The 27,731-nt window shown below is 43.7% G+C and overlaps 1 protein-coding gene across 1 annotated transcript; it reads right to left on the reverse strand.

Moving 5' to 3' along the window:
* Positions 1-1,115: 1,115 nt before the first annotated feature.
* Positions 1,116-26,331, reverse strand: pcnx2 (pecanex 2). Its single transcript, XM_017431346.3, has 40 exons — positions 25,836-26,331; positions 24,135-24,334; positions 23,351-23,468; positions 23,229-23,265; positions 21,440-21,957; positions 21,129-21,323; positions 19,465-19,938; positions 19,190-19,367; positions 18,207-18,357; positions 17,982-18,118; positions 17,627-17,705; positions 16,461-16,596; positions 16,209-16,351; positions 15,898-16,051; positions 15,610-15,642; positions 15,235-15,406; positions 14,978-15,088; positions 13,846-13,937; positions 13,651-13,760; positions 13,445-13,559; positions 12,860-12,952; positions 12,621-12,771; positions 12,209-12,350; positions 11,935-12,112; positions 10,733-10,841; positions 10,518-10,647; positions 9,867-9,925; positions 9,384-9,599; positions 9,050-9,303; positions 8,663-8,896; positions 8,463-8,566; positions 7,269-7,413; positions 6,945-7,175; positions 5,572-5,729; positions 5,301-5,417; positions 4,038-4,219; positions 3,167-3,333; positions 3,017-3,091; positions 2,737-2,913; positions 1,116-1,528 (listed from the first exon to the last, which is right to left on the reverse strand). Exons 1-40 carry the CDS (start codon positions 25,986-25,988, stop codon positions 1,361-1,363), a joined length of 6,396 nt encoding a protein of 2,131 aa, XP_017286835.1. The 5' UTR covers positions 25,989-26,331; the 3' UTR covers positions 1,116-1,360.
* Positions 26,332-27,731: the final 1,400 nt, after the last annotated feature.

Here is a 27,731-nt window from a genome sequence, read left to right on the forward strand (position 1 = left end):
CCATACAACTTCAGTGGTTATTTAAAACATTCATTGGTGGCACACGTCGGAGTTTATCGTGGATTTTCTTGGGTCAAAACTGTACACCTGAGCTCGCATTCACCCGTTTCTTTTAACAATCTGACACGACCAAAGTCTGTTAACCTCTTGTTAGCTGGTAGTTACTCTGCGCCAATATATAAAAAGGGATTTGTTTGCCACACGTTGATTAGACCAATGCTCAAACGATGGGGAAGTCTCAGGGAGGATCTAAGAAGGAGAAGAGGTTTCTAAACAACTTCAGGGATCCCAAACACTCATCCAAACTGTTTTCTGAGAGGATGAAGTAAGCTAACATCCCAAACAGCCATGTTTATAAGCCGGGTCATAGCCAGGAAATCTACCAGTTATGCCAAGAAGACGGGTCGAATATCCAGCCTGAATTATGCCAGAGGTTTGCATGTATTTGAGGTGCAACTTGCTAAAGGGACATTAAAGCAAATATTAAAGCTGGTGTTTGTACGGTATATATTAGAGAAAATCCACGATAAATTCACACTTGTGCACCCAATTCTTCATTGAAGCTGTATGTTCTATAGTCATTCCACCCTGGAGAAAGAATAGTTTAAATAAATCATTAAAAGCCACAAATGAACACCAGAACCATGACCACCAGGAGTGTCTAAACTTCTGAGTTCAACTCTGAGCTGGAACCTAATTCTAAAATCCTATAGGAGCAGATCTGATTTTCTTCATCATTTTTATTTTTTTCTGTGCCAGACACTCGTGAGGGAAAAAGCATTCATCACAAGTCTATAGTAGTAGGTCTAAACAATTTCTCCCTTTTTTTTTGTTTGTCTTCGAGGCAAAAAGGAGTCACATGAACAAGAACATAAGAGGTATTCTGGAAACGATAACTCACAGCGCATTAGTCTTTGTATCTGTTAAAGCACTGAAGGGTTACCTAAAACACATTCATTTCATCTTAATCACTTCTACAGACTAGCGTTTACATAAATCTACACTGTGTTGAATATTTATGTCTGAAAATCAAGTACTTTTCACAAAAATATATTAATATCCCCTCCTGACACGGAGAAGAAATATATGGTTGTAGATTTTAAAAAGCCACGACATTCAAAAATCTTATTTATTTGATCAGCTTGGATCAAAGAATTTTTTTTTTTTCCAGGCTTTACATTCGGACAAGATGAGACCACATGCTGAGGAGAGGGGAGAAGGCAGGTTTGTGTGCATGGGTGCTCTCTCTCATACAATCCTCTGTAGGTACGCTAAATGGTTTTTTTTCTATACAGTCCTCTCTGTGTACGGGCACTCCTGTAAATATACGTGTCTTTTTTTTTTGCTTTTTTCGTCTTCCTCAGGCAGTCTTTTGATCAGTTGGCTCCGGAGCCGTCGACGGGGACTCCTCCTGGGTCCTGTCTAATCCCTGGCTCAAGCCCTGATCGCTCGACTGCGCGCCGTCTCTCACTGTGGTGGCGGCGTTGGAGTCGGTCGCGTCGATGCTCTCGTATGGCTCTGATGTCCACTGGGGGGGGGGGGGCAAAACAAAAGAAAACAAAAAAATAAAAATGAGGAAGGGTGCACAAATGTTGGTTTTTGGGTCAGAAATTTAAAAGACTAGTGGCATAAAAATAAAAATACTGCGTCAGTTTTCTGATACCTGAAACCTTTTTTTTTTTTCTTTTTTTTTACCAGCATCTCTTTCGTAATCTGAAAAATAAAGTCAAGATTAGTTAGTTGTGGCAACAAGGAGCAACTTTCAAGCGGACGCCTTAACGTGCGTGTCCGTTTAATCCCTGGGAACCCTGAGAACTGGCTGCTGTTTCGCCTGCTGTGTAACACTTCCAGAAACATTAACGTGACGTAAATGAGAGGTCAGGAGTCAAACGGAGGGAGTCAGTAAGAAGAACAGAAAGAAGACGATAAGGTTGATCCTGAGGCGTCTAAAAATAGCAGCGCTGCTTTGAATACCGTCATTCTAAAAGATCTTTTAACACAACACCAAGGTCAACGTAGGTCAGAAAGGTGGAACAGAGATCGATGGAGGTTGTGGAGGAATTTCTCCCTGCAGAAAGAAATAATGAAGGACAAACAACCAATATAGGCGGGGGGTGTTGCCTCCGTACAAAGGAGCAAACATTTAGGATTTTTGTGTCATTTTAACCCTTTATGTCTGCGCCCGTGTATGAATTACATCATTTGTCGTTTCCTAAATTCATCATTTTGAAGGATGGGGAGAAGCTGAAAATTGCGAGTGACTGAAGAGACTCCCTTGGAGTCAGATCATCGACCGAAGTGATGAAAAAAACATGCTTATTTATGAAACGATGTCTGTTCGGGAGTCTAACGTTGCGTCTTTTGCTGTAAGCGTCGCTGCCGCTCTCAGGGAGAGCGATCCAGATTGCGCAACTGTCTCACAGCGTGAAAGATTTTCTGACAGAAGCTTCAAACGTGAAATGTTCTCCAGCTGTCAACCTCTGAGTTCCCTGCGACGTTTAGCAGGAGGCTGGCAGTGAGTTCAGCGTCTCGAGCGTCAACTTTAGGAAGTTTCTTCCAATAAGTTAGTGCAACAAAGGGTCGCAGCTTGGAAGAACAGATTGGTTACTTTAGAGCTTTGATCCATCAAAAATGGATTCCGCCAACGAGACGTTTTAGCTTTTTTATTCTTAAAACAAAGATAAGTTTTTATGTCTGTGTGACCTGGAGGAAAGCGGTTGCTGGTTTGAGTCCTACCTGCGTGGCTCTGCTGCCGGACCGGTGTGACGGTCCGATGGCGATGTTGACGCTGGACGAGGACTGCGTGTCGGTGGTGTTTCCCCCCTCGGCGGCGGACAGGCCGGAGATCACCAGGCCGCTGGAGAAACTGCGCTTCCCGAACAGAAGGCTGAGGGTGGAGGAGGATGAGGAAACCTGAGGGGCAGGGCGGGGGAGGAAACGGCACACGGGAACAAACAGTTAGCCGGCGCGTTGGCAGGTGGGAGGGTTTCTGCGCGGCGGTGTCTGATGGTCCCACCTGACTGGAGCGCTGCTGATGCTGCGCCGCCTGGAGCTGCGAGCCGATCCCTCCTGCTCCTGAAAGACGAGGGACCTGGAGACAAAGAGGACGTTCCTCTTCAGGTAAAACGCACCTCCCGACCCGTGCCGCTACAACACGCGTGCGTACCTGAGAGAAGATGGAGGCTATGGATGTGTTAAAGGACAGCTGACTGTTGGACAGACGCTGGACGAGCCCATGGTTGGAGCCCGAGTCCAGGATGGGACCTGATTGGCTGCTGACGGGGGGGCGCTGACTCTGAGGCTGCACTGACCGGCTGCGATACTCCCTCCTTCCTAAAGACAACAAAAACACTCAGAGTTAATCTCTGTGTTGTCCAAAATACGAGGAATGAAGATATTTTGATCAGAACCCTTACTTCAAATCGTACCTTTCAGAAGAAATATTTTACAAAATAAAAGTCTGTGCTAATGTCGTCAGTGAAAGAATAAAGATTCTATTAGTATGTTTAATTAGCAGCGCTCTCCAGTTGGTAGTTCAGACAGAGCTAAAGTGTTGCACAACAGGCTAAATATAGTTACCAAATCCACTGTTCAGCCATTCCTTCCTTCGAGTTAATTAAAATAAGACTTTTACAAAGATTTTTACTTACTTTTACTGTAGTTGTATTTAATAGATTGAGTGATTAAATGAAATTAAATCCTTGAATAAACATTGTGATTGAATTTGACAATTAAACTGCCAAAATTTTATCATTTAATCAACCCCTATGAGTGATGATGACATATAAATACTGTTAAAGTCTGACTTTTTTATCTGGGAGATCATTAGGATCAGAAAAAAGTGAACAAATTTTCCTTCTTAAGCCTGTTGGCAACTAGTTGGAGGCAGAAATGTTACAGAAAACTGACTTTCGGCTCAACGTAGCTGGGAAATCTTGGGAAATCTCGCTTTGCAATACACCCCTCTGGTTATTTTCTGCAAAAGTAATGAAACAGGTGTGTGTGTGTGTGTGTGTGTGTGTGTGTGTGTTGTGCACCTGTGTTGTGGTGTCTGTGGCTGTGCGTCGTCCTGGCCCGGTTCTGGTAAAGACTCAGGCTGTTGGACGTGACGGAGGACGGGCGGTTATGGCTCAGCGAGGACGAACCGGCGGCGGCGCAGTCCACGTCCTCCATGTTCGTGCCGCTGTTATTACAGCTGGTCAGGTTGTCTTTGCGCACCCTGCAGCGCACACACACACACAAACAGGGCTCGGATTTATTTATTCATGTTCATGTCGGTGCCGGAGATTCGAAGGGGCATCAAAAATTTAGCGAGCTTTGACTGTCCCGTCTGGTTGAGCGTGAGCGGTGTTACGTAACCGTGCCAGCGTACGTGCGCTCCTCTTAATGTAGCTAAACGTGTTCTGACTGATGAGCAACGACCCATCTCCTTAGCTCCAACAATCAAGGCCGATGAAGCAGGACCACCAGCCTAATTTAATCTGAAAGGGCAATTTATCCCTTCAGAATCCCAACGAAGAACTGCACAGTTGCAACTGTTAGCTGATTTACAGCAGTAAATGCAGAGTCGAATGAAAGAAAAAAAAAAAGGAAAGCAAAAAGTGATGTAAGTAAAGCTGCTCCGGCGGCAGAAAAAGTCAAAGCTTTCGGCTGTCCCCTCCCTCTGTAATCCAGCCATCTCTTCCTCTCGGGCGCACTCTCACATGTATTTAAAACGACATTAAGTCGGCAGCGAAGTCCCTCTCCATCACTGCCAGTCAATATCTCTAAATCCTCAGAGAAGCACTCAGTCCGCCTGCAGGGAGCCAGAGCGTTACAAGATCAGAGCAGTCTCATCCAGATAGATTTATCCTGAAACATAACCAGCCAAATGGGAGCATCATGCTGGTGATATCATCTGTGTTAGCAGAACTTTTTATGCGTCTTGTTGTCCTGGCAGAAGCTTTCAGAGACACAAAAATTAGTCTGACACTTTATGACTTCTGCTGTTTTTTTAGAAACTGCTTCAATTCTATGTGATTTAAAAAAAATTGTTTTAGAGCAAAAAAAAGCTAATAAAATAAAATCAAAAGGGAAAAAAAGATGCTATGAACAATATGCTGTAGAGGAGTGACTCTTAAATGTAGTTAAGATATTTTGCACGTATTTCTAGTTTAGTATTTTTTTTTTTTTTGTGCCTGTTTAAGAGCGCTGTGGGATCCGGTCACAGGGAGAATTTCAGGGAAGGCTAAGCTTGGCAGGCAAGAATGACAAGACTTACAGCCTCATGAGGAAAAATATATAAATATACATATACTGACCGAAGCCATTTAGAGCAGAGCCAGGAGCGAATGGCATCCAGGCTTAAGGCCCCTCCTCCGATGCTGCGGAGCGTACGGTGTGTTCCTGCGTATGATGTTGTCAATGGTGACACGTACCTGAAGAACAAGGACATGAACGCCATCAGTCAAGCAGACTGTTAAACATACCGCAGCGGAGACTCGAGAGCACTTTACGCCAAGGCCAGCTTTGAAAATCGAGCCGTCCATCTGACTTGAACAACGCGGCAGCAGAGCTGGGACTCAGACATACATGGGGTATCCCAGCGGCTGGTCGCAGGACGAGTTCACCATGTTCCTCAGGGCTTGCTTGGAGTTCTGGATGCTGCCCCGTTCCGGGTTCCGGTTCCGTAAAAACACCAGCTCCTGCTGCTGACCCGCCCACAGGCCACGCACACACTCCTTATTGATCTGCGGGGAGGAGGTCAGATCATACAGCAGTTCAAGTAAACAAGGCAGAACAGGAGGAAACGCTTCTTAAAACATCTGACATCTCCTGGAAAAACGAAAAGTGTGGAAATGAGCAGTTTGCTGTGGGTAGTTAGTGCTTAAAGAGAGCTTGATCTCAGTTATACGCTTTATATTTAATGAGATTCCTGAGAGTAATATTGATCTGCTCCCCTAATGTTGAGCAGTTTGAATCTTAGGAGTTGAGAGTACAATAATGTGTATTATCAGTGTGTGGAAGGACTTCAGATCAGAAGGGTAGTCTGATCATTTTTGAAGAGATGTTCTACTTCAGCAATAGGTATTACTTTTAGCCGTGACGTCAGTCATAGAGCACGAAGTATGGAGAAAGAAGCAAAAGTCTTCATCCATTTACACATATATTAGCGCAATAACACAGATGTTTGGTGAGGAAAGCAGCCACAAACTAAACAAACGGTGTCACACAAAAAGTGCAGAGGTTTAACATCAGCTAATGTTGTCTTCTTTCATGCCAGTGTGTCAGTTTTGAGAAAGAGCTGTTTTTTTAAGCCTGAAAAACAATAAAAGTGTGGCACTCTTTTGGCTACTCGTTAGCCTGGATGAAGACTTTTGCCTCTTTCTCCGTACTCTGTGCTCTATGGCTGATAAGGTCCTAACTACTGATGACTTTTTGACAGAACATCACTTTGAAAATGACCAGACTATCCCTTTAAGGTGCTGAAGGGTTTGATAATATCTGAAGGGACCTAACAGGACGTCATGGCATCCTTGAGGGCTGAGCCCCCCGTTAAGGTTCAATCCTAGAACCGCCTTTGGACTGAATTAAAATTAAACTTTTTTATACTTTAAAGTAGTAAGATTCTCCCTATGGAGCCCTCCTTTACTACATTCACTTCTTTTTTTCTTTTTTTTTGCATCTCAAGAGTTTTAAAGCATGCATAGCTTTTCAAAAAATGCAATTTATCTGAAAGAAGTAAGTCAGTGATGAGGTTTGGAAACACACTTGTGTTCAGTCAAACAAGCAGAGCTGGAGCCACATTTCCTGCCATGTTCTGCCCACACTACAAAGCTGATTAAACAGACCCTAAAGGCCATCATCCAAACTGAGCCACAGGAGAGATGTCTGGCACTTTGGCTGTCCACCGTCATGGGGTTTTTGATGCAGCCTGAAAGCTAAACTTTTCCTCCATCTGTTACCTTGATGACCTTGAAGCTGAGGTGGCGTTTGTACAGCATGATGATCTTGTACTCGTCCGTGCCGTCGTCGATCATGTGCCTGAGGGTCAGCAGCGTGTCGCGGCTGGACAGCACGGCCTTACGCCAGGCGGGGTCACTCTCGTGGCAGATGACCAGGCTGCTGCTGTAGTTCGTGATGGCTTCGTACAGGATGGACGCCTCCTCCGTCTCCTCGAGACACGTGAAGTGGTCCTGCAGGGCAGATGGACCACCATGAAGCTCTACAGACCTCCCGGACACTCCGGGGCAGAGTTACAGCGTGAGGCCGCAGCCGCCGGTTTTTACCTGATGCAGCTTGAGGCTCATTCTGACTGCGGGGGCCACCACCTTCTGCAGGAGGTCGAGATCAGCAAACACCCACTCGTCTTTTGTGGCGATGCGGAAGTCGCCTTTGAACAGGGTGTTGAACCCGTACAGAAAGGATTCCAGGCTTCATGGTGCAGGGAGACAAGGAGGAATAACACAAGAAAAACAAAATCTGTGAGGCACTTATTCTATACAAACTACATAAAAAACTACAAGAAGTTTCACTGCAGGGACAAAAGTATATTTGAGAAATGTTTCAGGATTTAGCTGCTGGCGCCCTCTTCTGGCGGATCTTTGCAGCTGCAGAAAAATAAACGTAACTTCAAGTCATGTTTCAACTTTGGGCACTGGAGTTAAGTAGTTGTAAATAGCATTATTTTGTACATTTCTAAGTAAACTTCAGCCACATAAAAGATGATAAGGCTGTACTGTGATGTTTGTGCGCTTTTGTTTCATTTTAGGATTAGATTACATAATTTACAACAAATCCTGAAGGCGTATTTCCTCAAATATGAACTATTTAGAAGGTTTAGATGCTGTCAGTTTACAGCAGAAGAAAGGAGAGTGAGAAATACAGAAAAAGAAAGCATGAATTAGATCTAATTACACTTCAGTTTATTAGTTTATTTTCCTCAAAGGCTCTGAAGTAAAAGTTTTAATGAACAAAGAAAAACCTTCAGGGTGAATTCAAACCCAAAATCTGAGACTTGATAATTAAGTTATTAGCAAAAGAGCAGCTGAAAGCTAAAACCTGCAAATCAGCAGTTTGAATGAAAAACCAGCAAAATAGTAGCAAGTAGCTAAAATGAGCAAAACAGTAGCTTAAAGCTAAGATTATCAGAACATTAGCTAAAACCAAGGGGGCAGTTGCTAAAACCTAAATTTAGCAGAACAGTAGATAAAAGCGAAAACCAGCAAAACAGCGACAAATAACAAAAAATAGCAAAACAGTAGCTTAAAGCTAATATCCAGGCATATAATGGAAGCTAAAGCCAAAAGTATAAAAGCTACAAATCCCAAAAGTCTTAGCTGCAATGTCCTGAATGAGCTGAATGTTTTGACAGCTAAAAGTCTGACATAACTGAAAGAATGCTGAAGTAGATAAAGTGACTATAAACAGGAAAACAACACTGTGTAATGAAATGTAAACACATCTGTGCTGCTCTTGTTTACCTGTTGGACATGTTGTGAGACGCCGTCCCGAGGGACCTCCTCCCCAGAACAGAGAGAGCGTAGGACAGGGTCACCAGTGGGGAGTCTTCATCGCTGTCCGCTGGCTGGATGGACATGGGGACAGACGTGTGTGGGCCAAAATGAAAACTTTAATGCCTGTTGTGTTTTCTCCAGCGATGCACTCAGGTGATATACTGTACCGTCTCCATCTTCCCGGCGCAGTACTGGATCCACTCCAGGTAGACGTTACAGAAGCTGGCGCGAGTCACCCCCTGCAGGCAGTGCACGTAGTCTTCATCAATCTTGGCACTGAAGACCTGAGGGTCGCGCTCGATGTGGTGCCACTTGGTGTAGGCCTGCAGCGCCTCCTGGATGGCGGCATCCTTAAGCCAGGTGGACAGTTTGGGAGAGTGGACCAGGAAGTAGATGATACTCTGAGGGTGGGGGGGGAGAGGGATATGGCTGCTGACTTTAGCTCCTTATTATCAAACATAAGACAGCAGACTTGTTATTGACACCCTGCTGTGTGTGTGCTTCTCATTGTAGGAACACATCCCTTCCTGGTTCAGACTAGAAAGCTACCCTACCTTCAGGTAGTAGGTGACGAGCAGCTTTCGGAGGTCGTACACCTGCAGCATGGTGGCGGCGTTGTTCTCGCTGATGCTGTAACCCTCCAGCAGGTACTTGGTGGCCATCACCTCCCAGGCCAGCCAGCGCAGGTTGAAAGCAGCGTTGCACGACAGCATGTGAGGCAGGTGACCCGGCTCGCAGCAGCAGCACCCGTCGTCCTCCTCCACGCCCTCCGTGATGGCTTCCACCTCCCGCTGCTGACAGTAAGTGCCTGAGGCGGGCGGACACGGAAGCCACCAGTAAGGAACTCAGCCGCCTCGTCAATAATTCAACAAGGAAGAAAAAGTGCACCTCTGAACTCCAGCCCCCTCAGCTGGAAGGTGACGAGGCCGTTGCCGATCTCGATGAGGTGCACGAGGGCGTTGAGGTAGTCGGAAGCCAGGATGAAGCAGTCGCCAGCGCTGTAGTTCCCCCACCGGCCCAGCATGAGGTCGCCGCACAGCGAGTGCTGCAGCGAGCGAGTCAGGTACTCGTAAAAGATGGAGTTCAGGTTGTTATCGTCACAGCCTGGGAGAGGAAAAGGAAGAAAAACACTGCGTTCTGCCACTAAACAACAAAACACTTCAATCAAAACTTTGATATCAGGTAGATATTTTGGTTTGTGGAATTAATTATTTTTAGAAATTTCTGCCACCCCAAAGAAAAAAAAATTACTTTTAAATGATAACGAAGAGATTCTGTCACAAAATTATGACTTGTGCTATCTTATTTTATCTTATCTTATATCGTATAAGCAGTGTATAAATGATGTTATTGTAGTTTGAGAGGACAAACCTGTCTCCTTGTCCACCTGGGACACCAGTCGGCTGTTGGAGTTGTCAATGCGTTTTGTGCTGCAAAAAAAGACAAAAACAGTAAAAATATATATATATAAATATATCTATATTTATCCTTCATAGATCAACGTTTTCTGGACCTAAAGAAACATTACAGATCAATTCCACCCACCTGAAACTAAACGCATCACTGCGTCCACCTGCACGCCTCACCCCAACTGAGGGGAGGCCGTCAGCCATCTTTAAAGTCGGGAATTTCACTTCAGTTCTAAATATAGTCCTGAGCAAGTTTGCACAACAAAGCTGCAGAAGTATTTTTGGACGGCTCTGAGCGAGACGCACATCAGTAACTAAAAAAGGGAGCAGGAGCTGTTATTTTTAGTGAGCGTGGGAGGGACGGAGAGGATTTTTAACTTGAACATTACAATTTAAACCTCATCGTGATATCCTGGTTATTACCAACTATATTTAGACTTGGATTTAAAAAAAGGTAGCTTTAGGAAGTTTGTCATTTTATTGCATCATTTAACAAACAAACTTGTGTAATAATTAGAAGGATTTTGTCCGTTTGGTCTCACAATTGAGACAAAATGATTTGTTTTTGGAGGCACTGGCCCCAGACTCCCCCGTTCTCGGTAGAGGGCCTTACTTGTAGTTCCGTTCCCAGAACTTGATCGGCCGAGGATAAGAGGAGATGAAGATGGCGCTCCCGAGGAAAGGAGCCAGCGGCATGTAGAAGACTGTGGTGACCAGAGTCTGGAGCAGCAACATGGCTGAGTCTGGGGACACGCGGGTCAAGGAAAGAGAAGCGGCGGCCGACGCGTGCTCAGACTGACCGGCCGGTGGGCCTCAGAGAAAGGATACGAGGCACGGCGAACGGCTGAGCGAAGGCATGGAAAGCGCTGCCCCAGGCAATCTGCCAGGGAGCGATGTAAACCAGGATGAAATGGAGTTTTAGCAGCAACTCACGCATCTGGAAAAAAACAACAGTCTGCAGTGAATGCAAGTTAAAGTGAAGCATGACTTGTTTAAATTTCTCTGTGATCACTTAGAATAATGCTAAAAAGTAAAAACACCCCTTTTCAGTCTACGTAGTTGTCATAAATATGTCTGCACGTGACATACTACGGTGTGTTGATATTTATTTTAAAAATACTAAGCCAGATTGCAGAAACAGTGTGTAATAAAAACTAGCATTCCTTGAAGGAACACATCACATATCACTGCACGCCAAGGTTTCAAACAAAGCTGTTCTACAGTCTCCTAGCCCTCAGAGTATGTCCTGGGGCTCACTCTCAGCTACTACCAAACCAAAACCTACCTCAGTATCTGTACAACTGGCTAAGCTATAGCCATTTTGGTGTTTGGTAAGGTTAGTCAGCTGTGGCGGCCATCATGAATCAGACTGACTCTGAAAGTAAATCAGTTGTAGATGTGCAGCCAACGTTTCAATCAAATCAGTCCAGTGGTTTATGAGATATTTTGCTAACAGACATATATGACAGACTTCAACAATTAACGCCAAAGTTGTACCTAATTCTAAGACCTGCTGAAGCAATCTATTAATATATTTTGATACTTAAATCCTCAAAACTGAAAGAGTCTTTTTAGTTTTTTTATCATGATTGCAGAAAAATATGTTTATTTAAAAGAAAAACAAGTTTTGGGAAGTCAAATTTTAGCTGAAGTTCAGTTCAGATCATTGGAGTCAATATACATAAATACACAAAAAATGTACTTTAAGACTTTATTTTCTGATTTTTGGGGGGTTGTTTGTACTTTTTGACATCTAATTGTCATTTTATGAGACAATTTACACTATCCTAAAAAGGGCTACAATAATTCGGTATGTAAATACAGTTAGTATTAACTGACGCTCAGCATGTCTGTCAAACATACCACAACACTGACTCCCAAAGCCACCCCACCCCGTCACATGTTGAGCCAAAACTTGTTGTGGTAGTAGCTGAGAGTCGTCCTCAGCACGTACTTTGAACACCAGCAGAGCATGCAAGGCGGTGGGTGGTATGGATTCCTTCGAGCAAAGTTAGTTTGACTCGTTTCACCTTGTGGAAGACAATAGACATGACGAAGAAGTCCAGCAGGAAGCTCTCGGAGGCGTGCGGACAGTCGAAGTAGAAAAAAATGAGCGTGAAGAGGAGCGTGAGGAACTGGAAGCTCGGGTCGCAGAAGGACGAACGCAGGAGTTTCAGTCCAGCGATGGTCGTCAGGAGAACGTCACAGCTGGAACGAAATCAAGCAGAAGCACAGACACTCTGAGCGTCGACTGTCTGCCGATCGGATGGTAGGGGGGGTATGGCGGCACGCGTCTCCACTCACTGGATTCCCAGCTTCTTGCGGTGACTGAGGGCGAAGCCGTCGTTGGTGAGGGCGCTGAGCACGATGGCGGGGTACACCACGTACTTCTCGAAGCACAGGAGCCCCACGTACAGACGCTCGAACCACATGAGCACGGCGTCCTCTGCAGCACAGGCGAGAAGAGGGGTTCTCAAAGCCGTACATCTTAGTAAGCAAAAAAAAAAAATCTTTCCAGTGAAAGTAAATGCTTTCAGCCTACAAGGTCAACAAATTCAGGAAGATTTATGAGAAAAAACTGCAATAAATGTGTGGCAAACCATTTCCATTAAGAAAAGTAAGGGCACCTCTGCTAAATCAGCAATACTTTCTATCCCTATATAGCTGTTATATCACCTGTTTTTATGAACAGTTTTTGTACAGCAGGGATGCAAACCTCTGGGTTCAAACTGGTAGTACTCTTTGGTCTTGAGAACCGGATGGGAGACCCACAACCACGGGTGGTGCTTCCGCAGCTGGGGGATTAGGTAGTGGGTTACGAAGCCCACCGTCCCGGCCAGGGCGTACAGAACGATGGTCACGAACGGCTGCGCAGACGTCAGAAAATGGGAACACACGTGAAAGACGAACAAGTGGGCCAAAACATCTGAGACGGGAAACAAGCGAGAATCTGACCTTCAGCGAGAGGAACACGGTGCTCGCCGTGATGGCGAACGTCAGGATGTAGGCCACGGAGCACACGACAACGTCCGACAGCAGGATCTCCTTCTGCAGATTTCAGGAAAGAGGCAGAGCTGCAATTACTCGTAATCTGCATCACTTTTCTGGCTCATTCAGCCGTGTAATTATTCCTGCCTGATTTTGTTGATCCTCCTTTTTTTTTTTTTTTCCCCCCAGCGATCAAAGACAAAGCAGCCAGAGAAAAGTTCACAATCCTCACTGATATTGTAACAGTACTAATACTAATACTGTGACAGGCTGTGAGAGGTTTGCGTTGGGTGATTCTCTGTAAGCACATACAGTAATCAGAGCAGATTTGCTGCTTTATCTCACTCTCATCAGAACATTTACTGCAGTCTGCCTGCTCTCAGGCACACAGTGATTATGACTATTGATTGCCTGACTATAATTATTGTGAGCTGATGTGCTAATGTGCTTCTGGGCAGGACTGTTCACAGAGGAGTCACTGGGACTTGGTACAAAACTAAAACTGCATCATCGCAACACATCTGTCACTTAAACGTCTTCATCCAGAATCACCATGGAGTTCTGTAGCTTCTCCGGCAGCGGGTCTTTAACCTCTGCATCCTCCTGCTCCTCCTCTTCCTCCTCGCTCTCCACAAGGGCAGGCATTACCTTTGACTTGATCAGGGATCTGTAAAAGAGAACATTTGTTTGATTGGACGTTTCTCCCCAAAACCGGTGAGAAAAGAGAATTAAAAGCGTGCCTAATAACTTCAGCTCACAGCAGCACAGATGGGTCGCTGCTCTGTCGGCTCAGGTGATAGGAGAACATGACCAACAGGCCACAGAAGCCCGAGAACAGAGCAGGGGTGTGCTGCTCATCCCACGGCTCCTGTGATCACACACACACAACAGGGATTATTACAGTAGATCGTCAGACCTTTCCTCTTTTTTCCCTTTGCTCGTTGGTTTCTTACCTTGAGCGCTCCGAAGCAGAACCCGTACAGCAGAGACAGAGCGATCAGACTGCGGAGGATGCCATAGACGGCAGAGATGAGGCTCGTAGCAGCTGGGATACACACATTACACCAGAGGGGGGGGTAAAAACACACGCAGTTACAAGATAAGGTCAGCTGATTTACATATTATGTATTAGGGTTTACAATACATGGCCTTAAATATGGGACTGTCAGTGGGTTCCATGTTGGATCAGAGATTAGAGCAGGTTTTGATGGGAAGTGGTGCTGGATTAATGAGGGGGTTTATTTTCCATCCTTTATCTTAAATCAGTCCCATTTACAGTCCATTTTCAATTTATGCACTAATTGTGGGATTAGTGGGAGTTCACACTATTGTTTTCATTTTTCTGTGATTTGTTTTGCAATCTAACTACTTCTGGATACTTTGTGCTGTTTTAGCCATTTGTATATCAAAACCAGCTCATTCAGGAGACGGGAGCTGTAACTTCTGGGGTTTGTAACTTTTCTACTTTCAAAAATATTTCCCTTCATTTAGAAATATTTTCCTCATAGAAATCCACTGAGATCTCTCCAGTTCCTTGAAAAACATTGTTCTTTTTGCTTCAGTGTACTTGTTCTATTTTTGTCTTCTTTTGTAACTTAACTAGCGCTTTGCTACTTTTAGCTTTTAGTTAGGCTTTTGTTATTTTTAGCTTCTAGCTAGCCTTTTTCCTGATTTTTGATTTGGCTAGACTTTGCTTCTTTTAGCCAGCATTTTTTTTTTATTATTTTTTTTTTACTTTTGGCTTTTATCTAATGTTCTGCTTCTTCCAGAACTACAGGAGTTGGTTTTTTTCTTGTTGTTTCTATATTTCATAGTGTCTTTGATGACCAAATATCAATGATTTGCAAATTCATATAATCTGTTGTTTGTTAGTTTTTTAAAATTAGCATTTAGGAACATCTAAAGCATGAAGACATGAAGCCGCTGTAACTAAAAATCAGATTAATCCATGCCCTGATGAGCTTTTTAGTTTTCAGTTCCTAAAAAGTGGAACATGAGACAAACAAGGATCAAACTAAAGCCACAAGAGCAGCTGGAAAGCTCAACCCACCTGGATGTATTTAAATCTAAAATTCTGTTATTAACCTGTTCCTCCAAAGAAGTGAATGTCGATCTGCTCCAGCAGGTAGATGGTGAAAGTGTTAATCTGAGGGAAAAGGCCCACCAGGAAGGTGACAGGGAAGCAGTAGGTAAAACCTGTTGTAGATGCAAAACAAACCCACATTTCTTGTTATTTCTGGAGACAATACCCATCGTGAACACTAAAGACACGTGCTGCACAAAAGCAGCTGCAGAACCATGAAAGAAACGCGCTGTCGTTCTCATCTTTCGTTCCCGCTCACCAACTAGCAGGTCTCGTGCGAAGCGCAGGATGTCGTAGCAGATGATGGTGACTCCGTACAGAGTGGAAACAGGCAGGTCCTTCCTCCTCAGCAGCTGCTCCAGGAGCCAAATCAGAGCGCAGAAGATGCAAAAGTAGGCTGCTCGACTGTAAGCAACCAACTGGTTGTGGCCCTGGAGACAGAATTCAACGTCAGGTACAGAGAATCAGAATGAGTTTAACACCCACTCATCAAGGACATCTAATCAGCAACCCTTTGGATGCATGCTTTTAATTTGAGTTTTGAGATGAACATGACCCAAAGAGCTCCTAATTTTCATTGTTAATAAAGAAAAGCTAAATAATTATTAAAGTCATAACAAAGACACAAACTCACATGTGTTGGTGATGCTGCGTCAGGCTGAACACTCTGAAAAATAAAACCAAAAGAAGCCGGCACTGAGCTACATTTTATTAAAAATATCATGAAAGCATAGAAAACATTAAAGGCCTAGCATTCCCTGAAGAAATGCATATTGACTGTCATCTGGTGATTATATTCTGAAAGTTCCATTAAAATCCATCAATCGGTTCATGAGATATTTTGCAAACAAACAGGGTTAACGACTCATGATGCCAAAGCTTCAAGCAAAGATTTTGTGAGTGTGTGTTGTGGACGGTTTACCTTCAGCAGAGAGTACTGGCAGCTGGCGATGACCAGGCAAAACTGGAAGACCCAAAAGTCTTTGAAGCAGCCATGGTTGAGGAGCACAAAGCCCAGGAAGGAAACCAGGAAGGCCATGATGATCGCAACCACATTCTCCAGAACGTCCTGGTTCCTTTAGGAAAACGACACATGCAAAAGGCAGAAAATGGGTCCGAGCGGTGGCTGCGCAGGTGGAAGAAGCTCCTAACCTGCTCACAAAGGAAAACTAGGTGATCACAATAGACCTCATTGTGAGAGTGAATTCCAAAAGCGATTAAAGTATGAGTCACCGGTCCAAAAGCGCGAGCAGGGTGAGTCGGTCGTACAAAATGTTGATCCACTTTCCAGGAAACAGTTGGAGTTTGTAATAAATCTTCTTGGTGGGCTTCTCCTGCGTGGACGTCTCCGACGACTCGTCCAAGGAGTCCTCTTCCTGGTTCACGTGCACAAAAACACAAATTACATGTCAGATTTAAGCTCACCACCTCAGGGGATCACAGATGATCGTTTGAAGAAGAAAAGGCGAACAGAAGATGGGACACCTGAAAGATCTCCGGGTGCGTCCTTCGCGGTCGCAGCCTGTGGGCGGGAATGATGCGCCGCTGGAAAGGGCAGTCTGCGTGAGCGCCCGCGACGCCGTCCTGACACTCCGAGTTGGAAGAAGTTGACAGCAGGTCGCTGAAGACGCGAACAGAGATGGAACAGAAGGAGATGACGCAAAAAGCTGGAGAGCGTGCATCTTGCGTGATCGTGCGGTGGGAAGGCTGAGAACTGAATGACAGCCGAGGTTTGCTGAAGCAGCTGAAACTGAGTGGTTAAAGCTAAAAGAGACAGAACGTTGGCTAAAAGCTTAAAAGAGCTTAAAAGAGCAGGACACGAGTTAAAACCTAAGAGGAGAAAAAATGGTAACTAAAAGCCAAAAGTACCAAAAAGGCAAACTATGAGCTAAAAGTAGCAAAAAATTAGCTAAAAGTTAAAAGCAGTTAAAGCTTAGCTAAAACCTAAACCTATCAAAACTGTGGCTAGAAGCTACAAGTAGCAAAAGTCTAGGTAAAACCAGAAAGTAGCAAAACACTAGCTAAAAGCAGCTAAATGTTAGCTAAAAGTAGCCAAATGCTAACTAAAAGTGGCAAATATCTAGACAAAAACTAAAAGTACTGGTAATGAAAGAAAAGTTGAAAATATTAAGAATGGCTATATACTAAAAGTAGCAAAAAGCTAGCTGAAAGCAGCAAAAGACTAGCTAATAGCTGAAAGTAGCACACTGGTATCTAAAAACTAAAAGTAGAATATGAAGACAGAAACAAAGGAAGTGTGATAAAGCAGATTTCAAAAAGAACGTTTCTGAAAGAACTAAAAAGATCTAAATGTATTTCTACGAAGAAAACCTTTGTAAATAAAGTGATTTTTTTTTAAAAATGTATAAAAGTTACAAAACCCAGAAGTCAAAGCACCCATCTCCTTAATGAGCTCAATGTTTTGATATTCAAACAGCTAAAATGGCACAAAGTGTGCAAAAGTAGTTAGACTGCAAAAAACAGGAAAACTGTAGTGTGATCCCCGAATCAACATTCACACAACAAATCTGACAGAATTAATCATTTAGAAGTAGATGTTGAAGGGATTATTAAAAAAAAAGCAGGTAAGGAGGACTTGCTGCAGGTAAAGGAGCTAAAAACCAGGGGAGTGAAATGATCCAAGGACATACCACATGTTGCCGGTAATGAGCTCTGCTCCCAGAGGCAGGTTGAGGGCTCTCTCTGCGTACAGTTTCCGAGGTCTGTCTCCTGATCACACAACACACAGACGGAGACAGGAAGCTCACGGGGCATGTTTGTGCGAACACTGATACATAGCATCCATTTAGCTTTGCAGACAAACATGGCAGGCTAAACAGCTGGACGTTTTGCAGCCGTTCCAGAGAAACATTATTTCATCTTTTTAAGCTGTCGCAGCAGTAAAGCTAACAGCTGCCTACAAAATCTGTCCAGTGTTTCATGAGATATTTTGCTAACAGACAGACAAACTACAGGCATATACGTTACCGCCAGGTTGGTGCTTACTGTGCACAGTGTGGAAGGTGTAGGCCTCCTCTTTATTAGTAGCCTCGGGTCTGCAGATGACCTGCAGCATGGAGCTCTCAGACTGGGACGTTTGAGAGGGAAGGGAATCGTAGTCTGGATCCTTCTCTGTCTGCGGACTGTAAAAAAAAAAAAAAAAAAAAAAAGGTTCGACTTCATCTTCATCATGGAAATCACACCAAAAAAGAAGCATTTTCAGACATGTACCTGTCAGGAGAGACTATCGGGATGTGTGTGGGCGGGATGGCCTGTAGCGTGTTCGTTGGGAGGCTGGTGGGCAGTTTGGGCCGCTCTGATTTGTTCTCAGCGTTGGTATCTGACACTGTTGCCTCTGGCCTGGTGGCTGTGCTCTGATTTTCTGAGCAAAGACAAAACAGAAATACTCCTTTTGTTATTATGCTGTCGGAAGTAAAGAAAATGACACTTCTCTGCAACTTTCCGCAGTATTTTGCTTGCTATTTCGGTTTCACAACAAGCTGTAGGACCATAAACGGAATAAAAAAGCCAAATCTTTCTACCCTACCATACCAAAGCCTCAGTTTTACCATTTTGGCCTTTACTATAGTAATTTACAGCCAAGTAGTGATTTGAAGTAGTGAAGCTGTATTTTTTCAACCATTGGAGATGACTAATAGGGAAAAAAAAATCTAGGTTTAAATAATATAATAACCTTAATTAGAGCGAGAGAGACAGAAGCAAAAAAGCTAGTAAATGAATTACAGAATCGGTTTAATAACGTTAGAAAATAGAAGAATTAGGGGTGATTTGATCAAAGTGTGCAAATTCGTGCATGGTTTAGAGTCGGTTATTTATAAAACTTTCATATATAGGACTTAGAGGACATGATCTGTCTGTCCAGGTATGAACTATGAAATCAACCATAAAACAGGTTATCTTGAACTATGTCATTAGATTTAATGTTATTTGATATTTTATACTTACTGTGTGGTTTTAATTGCATTTTAAATGTGTGATTTAATATACTTTATATATAGCTTTCACACAAATAAATAAATTGTTATGATCTATGAAACTGTAAGATCTTGTCACCAAAGGTATTTGTCTTTAGATGCCTTATTGGTCAAACACTGAGAGCAAAACCATTATTAATAAACCAAAGCTGACACTTTACTCATGCAAACATCTGCAGCTCTATCTTTTACGTGTTTAGGTAAAGAAGATGAATGAACCTTCCTCCTCAGCATCCAGTTTCTCTTTGCTGCCTTTCTTCTCCTCTTCCTGTGTGCTGCCACCTCCCCCTCTCAAACTGAGGGACCCTAACAAGGAAACAAACTCCAAGAAGTTGGATTCATTGGGAATCTGTCCCTCTTTGGCCTCCAGATCGGATTTGGAACTGGTCATAGTGGCCTGATAAAATGTAAAAAAATAAAATAAAATATTTGTGAGCGCGTTTTACACATGATGGTGTTTACAAGAACAAAGACTGAAGCAGGAATGAACGTACCGTGTTGTGTGATCGCTCTGAGAGTAGATCTTTCCCGCTGTCCATGCTTAGTCCTCGGATGTGGGTCCTTCCGCCCGGTCCGTAGCGGCCCACGGCTGGTGGCAGACGCAGGAATCCTTGTGAGTCTACGTTTGGATCCAGAGGGTCGGTATCGTCAGGGTGGGAGTGGACGTCGATGCCCGATGAGCTGTTGTCATTTGTCAGCTGTGGACTCGGTGTGCTGTCCGTCTGCAGTCCGTGTCGCTCCTGCTCAGGATCCGGGTGCTCCAGCAGCGTGGAGGACTCAGGACTGCTCGTTTCCCTACATAAGTGAAACTCTTCACTCTGGCTTGTGGTCTGCTGATGTTTGGGTGTGTCCTCCTTCTCCGAGCCGCTCGCTTCCTCTCCGTCCTCCTGCTTCTGCTTCTCCTCCTCAGGGGAGTCGAAGGTGATGATGGGGATCTTGATGTGACATTCCCCCGCGTCTTTCTGAGCCTTCCAGGACACACAAAGACATGTCACACACACACCCTCAAATGAAGCGCCTCAAACTATTTAAATCTGGAGACGTACAGGGTGCATTAAAAAAGCTTCTAGTATTCTTATAAACATGGCTTGTTTTTGCTCATCCACTGCCAAAAAAAGGAAATTCCCAACTCAGTACACAGTTGATCTCTTATCAGCCAAGAAGTAACAACAAAAACACGCTGAGATTTGACATTTAGCTTCAAGCAGGAGAGTATTACAGTGCTGTGCTCGAAAGTTTGTGAGCCTTACAGATTTTTATCCCCGCCTCTGAAAGTGAAAGCAATGATTGTTAGTATGTCATGTTAGCAAAATACCTTACCAACCCCTAAACGGATTTTATTGGAATTCTCTGAAAGTAATCATTTGATGCACAGCTACAAGAGATTAACTTTTGGAGTCAACTCAAACTTATGATTGCTAATCGACCTTAGTGAACATAAAAATGGCTTTAACTTAATGAAAATAAAATAAAAACTTTCTCTAAGCTGATGAGCAAATCGGATCATTTATTATTGTGTGAATTCAGCACTCACACAGTTTTCTTGGTTTTAGCTTTTCCCATTTGCAATCAAAACACTTCTGCTTTGTGCTACTTTGAACATTCATGTATCAGGATGTTTGGGTTAAGTGGTAATAGTACATCATGGCACTTTTTGAATTATTTACCTTTATTAACAAAATTGTTCCCCTTTGAGACCTCTTCAGTTCCTTCAAAAACATTGTTCCCTGAAAATTTCTGCAGCTTACCTGCTCTGTTTTTTGTCTTCTTATACTCCTTTTAGCTTTTAGAGACTGCCTTGCTAATTTTAGCTCTTATCTATGGTTCTGCTACATCTAGCTCTGAGCTAATGTTTTGCTAATTTTATTTGTTAGCAACCGTTTTGCTACGTTTAGCTTTCAGCTTCTGTTTTGCTAATTTTAGCATTTATTTACTCATGGTAGCTGATGGCTTAGGGTTTGCTCATTTTAACTTTTAGCACCTGTTTTGCTCATTTTAGCGCCTGTTCTGCTTACTATTTCAACTTCGACAATTCAGTTAATAATCCATTCTTCAACAGATTTCAGGAAAGTCTTTCAGGGCTGCAGTTTTTGCTGCGTCACATGGATTTAACCACAGATACTAACAACAAACGTTGGACGTTTTTTTCCTTTCTGACCTGTACGTTCTCCAGGAGGCTCTGCTTGACCCGCTCCTCCAGCTGGGCAGCTGTCTGAGGGTCGCAGCTCATTGTAATTATGATCTTGACCGTGTCGCTGTCGTCCAGGTGGGCAGACGTAGGACCCGGAGTGCAGGTATCAACCAGAACCACCTCAATCTCATCAGAACAGTATGTCTCCTCCATCAGATTAGGCTGAAACATGGTAGAAGAGAGAAGGATAGACTCCTGTCCAGAATGTACAAATAATTCCAACAAAGTTCACTGTTAAATGTCACAACATGCGGCTCTTGTATGTCTGCAGAGCTCACCTGTTCCGGAGACTCTGGGACGTCAATGAACTCATCCTGGTCGTCTTTTGGGGTCTCCAGTGAGTTGTTGGTATCCGAGGGCTCTTTTGCCCCCTCACTCCCCTCCTCACTCTCATCTCCGCTCCCTTTGGAAGGTGGCAACCCTTCATCAGCTGTCTCCCGGTCCTCAGCCTCTTTATTCACAAACTCCGTCTCCTCTGTTCTCTCCAGTTCGAGGTCTTTGTCCGATGTCCTCCCCTCCTCTGATCCATCTCCATTTTTCCTCATGGGAGACGTCTCGGTGTTCACTCCTTCTGTCACAGCTCCAGTTTCAGTTACATCTGTGTGTACCTTCCCCGTCTCTGTGTCAGACCTGGGACGCACGTTGTCCTTTTCAGCCCAGGACGGGGTCCTCTGCTGGGCCTGCAGCAACGGGGTGTCCTGCTCTGGATTGGGGCTGGAGAGATCACCTGGAGAAACAGGGTTTGGCTTCGGACTTCCTGCCGCGGGTTTTTCTTCTGCAGCAATCGCACTCTGTCCTGAAGTGAAAAGAAAACCTTGATTTTATTTGGGTTATTTGACTCATACTGTAATCTCTTTAATCCAAAAAGCCCTTCTTTGAAAATACTGTTGTTTGATAAACTGCAGTGACACACATTATTAAACCATAACTTCTCATATAATTAGGGCACAGAAGGCAGAGGTTATTAACTATTAAAATTTGTACAAACACACCTGATGCATTGCACTAGTCACTTCTTTTTAAAAGCAGCTGACTTTGCTTTGTTTAATCATCCATATTAATCACTTGTTGGCAGATTAACTTGTAGGTTGCAAGTTTTCTGCTGCATCAGTGTTTGCAGAAAAGAAAGTTGATGGTTTGAAAAGTGTTGCACTACAGGTCTTTTAACATATTTTTTTTTTTGATCCAGGATATTTTTAACAGAAAGCATCTTTCTAAACAATACTGTGTGTACTGTTTATGCATGTTTCTATCAGAATGACCGCAATGCTCCTGCAAATAATAGCAAGTGTCGTCTGCATAAATGATTCCACTCTCTGACGCAGAACAAACCCTTTTGTTCCTGTTTTGGGTGCAGTTTGGTTTTATGATAGAACTATAGGAGATCGGTGAAGATGTTTCTCCCTGTGAATCAAGATACCTTCAGCTCATAGATCATTTAATGGGCTTCTGAAATGCTCCTAAATTTTTATTTTCTTGAAATAATCAGCTGGTACGAATCAAACTTAGCACGGCTTAACAGCCTGAAAGTCAAATTGTGATGCATCAACCTTTTTTTTTCAGATCCAAATATCTGCTAACTATGGGATATTATGGGATACACGGTTGCATGTTTATTATCTTGGTAACAGCAACCAAAATGAACCCCTAGATTAAAATATAACTAGAAAACTGATTACATTGTTCATCCAAATGGTACAATCCGTCTTCTGTTTTCTGTGTTGTCCTACACCATTGTTCAAATTTTTTGACTGGGAGTAGACATTTCAGTGTTAAAGTTTTGTGTTTCTTTACTTAAATTAGTTTAGGTTCCAAATGAAAATGAAGGATGACAGATTGTGTGTCATTTTGATGCTGTAGCACAAGTAATGTAATGAGAAAGGAATGAGTCACTGAGAGAAAATGGTAATAATTCAGTTTAGTTGAAACGTCTTGCAAAGAGATGCCCATGATTCAGCAATATTAAGTCCCATATGCAGAATGGAATCATCTACGTTGGTTGTGTTTTCTATTTATCCAAGCCGTTTTTTTGGGTTATGTTCAAAATTAAAGAAAAATCAGCATCACCTTCTGCAGCTTTCACCTCCTCTGACTTTGAGCAGTCCTGTAAGGAGAAACACAAAAAACAATTTCAGTGTGGGACTTAAAGAGGTCAGCAATGTGTCTGTATAATATTCATCTTCACGTACCACCCCTATCAGTCCCGGGTCAGTTTCAGTCTGTTTAACCGTCACCTGGATCACTGGGCTGGGACGCTTTCGAGCCAGCGTTGTCATGGCAACACTGTCAGGCACAGTGCTGCTCTTTCTGTTAGACAACAACGAGAGACGGAGGGAGAGAAATGAAGCCGTGACGACACCGAGTCAGGTGGGAGTTCGTCTATCTGTACTTCACTTTCAAAGGGAATCACATGCTCCTTCTTCCCAGCGTTTTAGGTCTTTATTACTAAAATAAGCAAACTTATACAGAGGATGAAGCAGGTTTGTTTCTGAAACACAGTCACACAAAGAACAGGAAGTGATGGGTTTTCTCTTTCATCTCTGCACAGTGTGTTACAGCGATTAGATTGACTAAAAGTCACTGACATTAGTTTGCTCATTCAACAAGGATGAAGGGAGACTTCTGAAATGAAGCTAAGAATCTGTAACCCACTCTGAGACACTTGATCATGAAATCAATCTGAAAAAATAAAAACAAAGAGGGAACGTAAAGGCTAAAAGAGGGACTTGGTGTTAGCATTTCATCTAGAATGAGTTCTGAGCCCAAAATGTACTTTTTGTGTTAATAATTAAGTCGTATCTTTAGGGATTTAGCCCTCTGGCCTAGATTTCACAATGACCAGCCTGCAGAGCATTAGCTGGAGCAAAACGACCCTTTTGTTAAAGATAAATGCAGATTTTTGGCACTTCTGATTGATCTTTCTCAGTGCTTTTTGTGTGTGTGTTTTTTTTTAAGAATCAAAAGCATCTTTACCTGATGCTGGCTGGCAAGCAGGAGTCCGAGGCATTACTCTTCTTCTCCTGGGCCTTGCTGAGGTCGGACAGGCTGCGGACCACCACTTCGCCCTCATCGAACATCAGGTGCAGCCGATAGTTGGCCATCTTGATGAGGATGAAGAAGACAGTGATGGAAGTGCAGTAGATGCTTAGAGCCATGGTGGTAGGAGGCAGGGCCTGTGGGGGAGGGGAGGAGAGAGACGTAAAAAGGTTTAATTAGACTCAAGTCATTTCTTTGCATTCACTGGGTCACATAACCACCAGTGCATGTTACAGCCTCGGCAAACCTTAGGATCTGATTTGATCATTGGTGGGATTATTGACGTTTACTGATCCCAGAAAGAGGAGACGGCTCAGAGCAAAGAGCTGGAGGATTACAAACAAAGCATCTGCATCGAGCTGATACATGAGGCAGACTTTTCTGGACAGAATTTTGGTTGTTTTGAGATGGTTGAAGGTGCAAATTTACAGCCTGGTAATATTACTGTGAAAGAAAGAGTCTCTCCTTGAAATTTTGTACAGTTTGCATCTTTGCACAAAGACTCAAGTCATCATAAATAAAACAATATGAGGGTAAAATGGTTTCACTCGCACATCCTGATGGTATCTATCTATCTATCTATCTATCTATCTATCTATCTATCTATCTATCTATCTATCTATCTATCTATCTATCTATCTATCTATCTATCTATCCGTTGCACATATTTTACTGTATTTACAGTAATTTTGTTTAGGCTTCCCAACTTTTCTAGCAAAAACTATGGCAATTCATTTTAAGCGATGTAGCTGTTCTCTAATTAATGGGAATTCACTTTGGGCTGCGCAGGTCTTACTGCATTTGTGGTAATTCATTTTAGGCAGCAGGCTTTTCTGGAATTTATGGTAATCCCTGTGTCTGACTCACAGTTTCACTTTGCTTCTGTCTGCAAAGAGAAGCTGCCAGCCACAGAAAGAAAAAACAATATGATGAAAGAAGAAAACTGACATGGCTGTCATTAAAAGATCATTTATAATATATATATATATATATATATATATATATATATATATATATATATATATATATTCATGATTAGCAATTAAAAAACAAGGAAATACAAATTACAGCTAACGATTCTTTGATAGGTTTTAAAAACCTGCTTATATTTGCTGAATTTTTAGGTGAAGCCTGCTCTATGACTTTGACTTTGACTATGACTATGACTATGACTTTGATTCAGGCTGGATTAGTTCTAAAAACACAGGAGCCACAGCCTGTAGTGTCACATCTGCTGCATCTGGACTAAAGCTTTAATTCATGTCTGCATCAAAGCTGGAGCTGGGCTTTAGTGTTCAGTCAAAGTTTGGTCGAAAAGTCAGGAAGCCAGCGGATTCAGTTCCCACATGATCCCTGGAAGGGATGCAGATTAACCCCCAGTTTGATGCTCTCTGCCTCCAGAGCAGCCATGCGCTCCTTCTCTGCAGGCAAGCGAAACTGCTGCGACAGGGCTCCAGTTTGTGTTTTTCTGTTGTTTTCTTCCTCTAAACGCAGCAGCCACATCAGAGTGCTGTCGGATTCCTGTAAATGTGCTATTTGTTCATAGTGCGCGCGAGTGCGATGCGATCTGTGCACCTCCCAGCACCTCCGCGGCCTTGAACGTCACGTTCCTCCGTGGAGAGGAAAAAAAAAACTCACCAGATGGAGAGACAAGGGCAGCATCAGGAGAAATATCCACAGATAGAGGTGGCAGCAGTTGTTGAATTTGTTCTGGTCCGGGTCGTGGTACCATCCCCCGGTCAGAGATGCCCAGACTCCCTGACGCAGGGTCTGCACAACCTGGGAGCCCATCTCTGCCTCCTCCTCCACCTCCTCCTCTTCCTCCTCTCCGCTCAGGTTGGACGGATGCTGATGGTGGTGGTGGTGATGATGAGGATGATGCAGGGCTACAATGGGTCTCTCCTCTAACGTGTGCTGCTGTCGCTACGCCTCCATGTTGGAGCCCTCTCCTTCACGCCTCATCGGTCCACCTCGGCGCTTCGGGTGTCTCCTCCCGTCCGGATCTCGGATCATGCATCGCTGCCGCCAGAGTCCTCATCCTGACCTGGTCGTCTCTCCTCTCCTCGCCTCGGATCGTACAGATGCGCAGCTCTGACAGCCCCCTTCCTTCCGTCCTCCTCCTCCTCCTCCTCTCTGTCCCTTTCCTACGATAAGTCCCGCCTTCCCTGCTCACGAGCCAAGCGGTTCGAAGAGAAAGTCACGTGTGTCAAACCACATAGTGCATGCATGCATACAGGCATGGGGGCTTCATTTATTTATTTTTATTTATTAGAAATGCAAAAAGTAGTCATTATAGTTTAAAGTCATTGCTGTTTTGGGTAACATTGTCCCTGTGTGTGCAAGTGTGTGTGTTTTAAGGTCCATTTTCTATGGAGCCCAGCAAGTGGTATCAAACTAATAATAGATAAGTCAGCATCTCATTTGGCTCCGGCTGTAGGAAACTATAAATGGTAACTGAAAATTGCAAGAAAATAGTCGAATTTTCCGTTGCAGTCTCACTGAATTCTGGGTGCTCGTGACCAGGCTGCCGCGCGGCCACGTTCTAAAATTTATGGCCTGTTTTTGCATGCATACTTCCACAACTCTAGTTTGTTTCGTCGCCTACTTTCTACCCACCTTGGCCCTATAGATTTATGATTTAATCTACTGCAATACACTTTAGAGACGAGAAAGAGATTAGGGCCATTTTTAAATTATTATTATTATTTATTTTTAACAGCGTGAGACTACCATCCCTATGTAGAAATACTATGGGATTCTGGAAATTAAAGCCCAAACTGGACTAGCGTCCCCATTTCCAGGACAAGTTTATGGTCCAACCTCCTCCCCTTCAAACAAACAGGACATTGTTCTGATAAAATATAAAAATACTTTTTAGATCATTTTAACCCTTGTTGATTCACATAGTTCTTACCTTGCTGCTGTTCAAATATTCATTTCTCTGATACACTTAGCTGCAATTAGTTGTTTCATGCTTTAAAGAAGAGGAGATGTCCACCATAATTGTATGCAGGGGAGCAGGTGGGACTTAGAGCCCCACATCTCTAGTGCACAGACCCCAAAAAAACAACATGGCAGCTCCCATGATCTAAGTCCTACTGGCTTCAGTCTCCAACAATGAAAGAAGGCAGAGACACTTAGTCTAGTAGACATCACAGTTTAGCGTTTGTGATGTCTTTGAGGTGGGACAGCAGCAGACGTTCATCACTACAGAGGTCCGGATGATGGGTCTGAAGTCGTTCAGCCCTGAGGTCTCTGGTTTCTCGGGGACCTGTATGATGGTTGAGGCCTTGAAACAAGCTGGCATGTCATGTCTCCAGCGACACATTGAAGACAGGAGACAATTGATCTGAACGACGCTTCAGAGTGGACAGTGACGAACAGTCAGGTCCCACAGCTCTGTGGGGGGTTCTGACTGAGCATACCTCTCCTGGACTCTAATAGATGGGATGGATGGGGGGTTTTGAAGTGGGTGTAGGTGCTGGGGTGGAGTCTGCTGAAAGGAGAGACCTGGAGGTGTTGAGGGGGGGGGGG

This window comes from Kryptolebias marmoratus, linkage group LG22, assembly GCF_001649575.2.
Source record: "Kryptolebias marmoratus isolate JLee-2015 linkage group LG22, ASM164957v2, whole genome shotgun sequence".
In the NCBI taxonomy this organism is placed as follows: Eukaryota; Metazoa; Chordata; class Actinopteri; order Cyprinodontiformes; family Rivulidae; genus Kryptolebias; species Kryptolebias marmoratus.

Bases quoted from the DNA above. Each gene is read 5' to 3' on its own strand.
- pcnx2 (XM_017431346.3), bottom strand. From the start codon at position 25,988: ATGGGCTCCCAGGTTGTGCAGACCCTGCGTCAGGGAGTCTGGGCATCT. The intron at 9,926-10,517 runs GTAAGGCCCTCT...CTTTTTTTGCAG, and splicing joins TTCTGGGAACGGAACTACAA to CACAAAACGCATTGACAACT. The intron at 8,567-8,662 runs GTACAGTATATC...ATGTCCATCCAG, and splicing joins GCGCCGGGAAGATGGAGACG to CCAGCGGACAGCGATGAAGA.